The sequence below is a fragment of the Notothenia rossii genome (assembly GCF_949606895.1).
Source record: "Notothenia rossii genome assembly, chromosome: 4".
In the NCBI taxonomy this organism is placed as follows: domain Eukaryota; kingdom Metazoa; phylum Chordata; class Actinopteri; order Perciformes; family Nototheniidae; genus Notothenia; species Notothenia rossii.
The window spans coordinates 7,934,669-7,938,453 of NC_136902.1; the positions used below are offsets into that span (position 1 = coordinate 7,934,669).

The following is a 3,785-nucleotide window of genomic DNA, read 5'->3' on the forward strand; positions in this document are numbered from 1 at the left end:
GCCTATCACGTACAATGTGTTGGAGCGCTACCCAATGGAAGCACGTCAGTTTGTCACGGGAGTAACAGAGGACTTCAAAGGAGGCGTTTCAGGCAGGGGGGGGGAGGGAGAGAAACTGGGGGAGGGGACACAGGGATTTTAGCCTTTTCAGACCATTCACAAAAACCTATACAACACACTACAGGGAAGGGAAACCCCCCCAAAACACAATCAATCCAATGCAGGACACAGAAACCGTTAAGATTTCAATGTTTCTTTATTACGTGTTCTCAAACCTCTGTGTTTAGGAGACCCAGGAGCTGCAGAGGAAGCAGCGCTCGTTCCAGAAGAACCAGCTCCACATGACGAAGGGCCAGGAGAAGGATTACCAGACCTACTGTACCGAGAAAATACTACGAATAAACGTCGCCAAGAAACGCCTGAAAATGTACTTGTACACACACACACACACACTAAAAGGACATTTTCTGACGTTTTCCCCCATTTTTATAATTGTTACCCCATTTTTTTTTTACATTATCAGACATTTTTCTTCAGATTTATCAACATTTTGTCCATTTAGAATCATTTAATGATGCAAAATCATTTTTCAGCTAGCTGCTACTACAGTGTTTGACTTATTATGTGCGTGTGTTTCTTTCAGGCACAAGGAAGCAGCTCCTCACAAGTACAAAGCTCTGGATCAGAGGCTGAAGCGAGACCCTCGACTGGCGCCTCACCTGCTTTACTGAGCCAGGCGTCTTTTAAAGTACTATATGAACAAACTTTCCATACAGAAAAGAGTTTAGAAATCCTCCTTCACACATGCCTTTTTTGACTTATTTTTCCTGTGTTGTTAATCTTTACAAACTGCTTACAAATGTTGTGAAAATGAACCTGCATAACATGTTATCTTTGTTATCTTAACATAAAGGGGATCCATCTACTTTTCAGAAAATAAAGTTCAGAAACAGAAAAGAACTCCAGCTGTGCTTTGTTACTAAATATATATGTTTACGGTTTGTACCCACGTTACAGTCAGGGCGGATCAGAACCTTGTTTATTGCCCAGTAGGTTTTCACATGACTTTACCTCTTACATCACAATAAACATAGTAAGAAAAAAAATAAAACATTTAAGAAAATAAATAATAATAAAATATTTAATAAAAAAAAACATTTAAGTTAGTATTGCAACATTCAATTAACAAAAATAACATTTATTTAGATATGATTTGGGCATTAGTTAGAATCTTTGACCCTTCATACCAGAAAATCCATTGTTATGAGTTTCATTGATACTTTGTGACCACATTTACATATTTAAATGCAGCAGGATCATAAATGGCAGTCTAATTTAATTGCAGACGCATAATATTTTATCAGAAAAATGCATTCATATATATTTTATTTCCTCATTTAATAAAATTAAGTAAAAACAATGTGTAAATGAATAATCATTCAAAATGAAATGCTTAAAAATAAGCGTACCGCATTTTCCTAAATGAAATTACTACCATTGATTCTTTAACAGGCCTCCTTGTTTATTTATCTTTAAATAAATAAAATAATGGACAAATACAATATTTGATATGGTAAAAAAGTATACAAATAATCATTCGAAAATAAAAATAAATTATCAGAATCAGCATAACAGCATAACCTTTTAAAATTCAACAGAAACATGTGCTTGTATTGTGTTTGTATGCTTGAAACAGTGCACACTGTCTTCTGGACATGTCTGGACATGGTGGAGTTTTTTGTCTTCCCTTAAAATCCTTTACTGAAAGTCCCCATTCGCGCATGCGCCGTGCGGTCATCACAGTGTGATGAAGAGAGTGCAGTGCACAAGTAGCGCTAGAGGTAAACAAGCTTTGTGTTTCCTATTTACATATTATAGTGATAATAATGACATGTGAACAGCGGGGACAGTTTATTAAAGGTGTCAGCTCCAATGACAGCTCGTTGGAGGACTCAGACCTCGCTGCTGTCACTGACATGTAACACTGAGCTACTTAACCTCAGCAGAGGCTAACGGTTAGCTGTTAGCTGATCTATTCAGAGTCAATGGAGAGGAGAACTGCTCTGTTTAACTGGGAAAGATTAATGAACAATGTCAAACATATCGTGGTCTCCTTTCCGATGCAGGCTTAGTTAGCAAACGTGATATTTTGAAGCTATGTTGCGTATCGTATTGTGTGTTTTTTAGCTGCTCTTGGTGGAGCTAACACAGCTTAGCATTAGCATGTTAGCTACTGTCAAATATCTGAGTGAGGGGCGGATTTGTTTCTCTTTTTTCTGACTGACAGCGCGGACGACCAATAGGAATTCCGAATAGGCGTCCTCGGTGGCCTGTGAGCCAATCAGGTCTCTTCATAGAGAAAGCTAACAGAAAAAAAGAGAAATGTCAAAAATACAATATTTTCTTTCATTCATTACTTGCTGCATGACTTTTGACTTTTTTATTTGCATATCTTATCTTTATCGTTATCGGTTTACTTGTATGGCAATCAATGATAAACTTAACCAAAAAGTTTAGCTTCAACCGTTTTGTGTTACGTTGTGTCATGACGCAAGCGTCGTATAGTCGACGTAGCCTTTAAAATACTGAACCGATTTTATTGTTCTCATTTGTATTTAATATAAGTTTTACAAGTCCAAGCGCTGTTGTTTGTGTTTCTATCCCAAATGTTTGAATGCAAGTCAGGGGGAACCAATAAGTGGAGACAGTGGTGTTTTTTTACCACCATAGACTATAGGTTTTAATAAGTGACAGCCATTTTTGTGCACATCAAGTTTAAAGATGCATCATTATTGCCAAACGTATAATGAGATTAAAATTGAATGTGAATGAAAATCTGGGTCAATCAAAATTAAGATAATTTAAATGTTATTATCTCAAAACATAGGCAAAGTTTCAATTAATTTAACTGCATGTGGAAGTTCTCCAAAAATGCACACTTGGTCCCTTGTGAACTTAAACAATGGTTGATTTGCACAGGCTTTGACACTTTCAGACTGTGTTGAAGTCAGCGTGACAAATGCTACTCTCTATTCTGCACATGAGGGTATTTAAAGCAACTAAAAAAACATTGCAAAGTAAACATGTTCTCTGCTCTGCTGACATAGCTTAGTGTGTTCTTTGACAGCTTCATGTTGATGACAAAGGTCTTACAGAAATGCACAATGAGCATTAGCACAACTGTTCATGCTAATCCTTTACACAAAACCAGACACACAAGCTTTAAAACATCAGGCTCAAACAAACAGACAAAGCTTGAAATATGACTCTCCAATACCTGTAGAACAAATTCTATAATGTATTTATATTTTGGGAAATTACTTTGAAATGTTACTGCAATAAAGCAGAAAGTGTACATCTTAAATGATTGATTATTGATCTATTTAAAATAGTATTTCTTTCTGTTTCTTCCAGATGAAGACTCCCCCGGACAGGTCGGGAATCACCTTTGAGGTCGGAGCTCAGCTTGAAGCTCGGGACCGCCACAAGAAATGGTGAGGAACCTATACTCACACACACACACACACACACACACACACACACACACACACACACACACACACACACACACACACACACACACACACACACACACACACACACACACACACACACACACACACACACACACAAAGAAAATCTGTAGTACTCAGACTTCAGACAGTGAAAACATCATTTTCTTTTATTTCTGATCATTCATCCTGTTGTCCCACTGTCAGGTACGCTGCCACGATTGAGGAAATCGACTTTGAGAAAGAGCGGATCCAGGTCCACTTCCGCAAGTG

The 3,785-nt window shown here is 37.5% G+C and overlaps 1 protein-coding gene across 3 annotated transcripts in view; it reads left to right on the plus strand.

Annotated features, from left to right (window-relative positions):
• ccdc135 (coiled-coil domain containing 135) overlaps positions 1-968 on the plus strand; it is a 22,960-nt gene extending 21,992 nt beyond the window's left edge. For 2 of the 3 annotated variants that reach the window (XM_079678981.1, XM_079678982.1), the window contains 2 exons: positions 288-427; positions 644-968. In XM_079678981.1, coding sequence (XP_079535107.1) covers positions 288-427; positions 644-731 — 228 coding nt within the window. In that variant the 3' untranslated portion in view covers positions 732-968. The remainder of the gene's footprint in view (positions 1-287; positions 428-643) is intronic. The other variant, XM_079678983.1, reaches the window with a different exon arrangement.
• Positions 969-3,785: the final 2,817 nt, after the last annotated feature.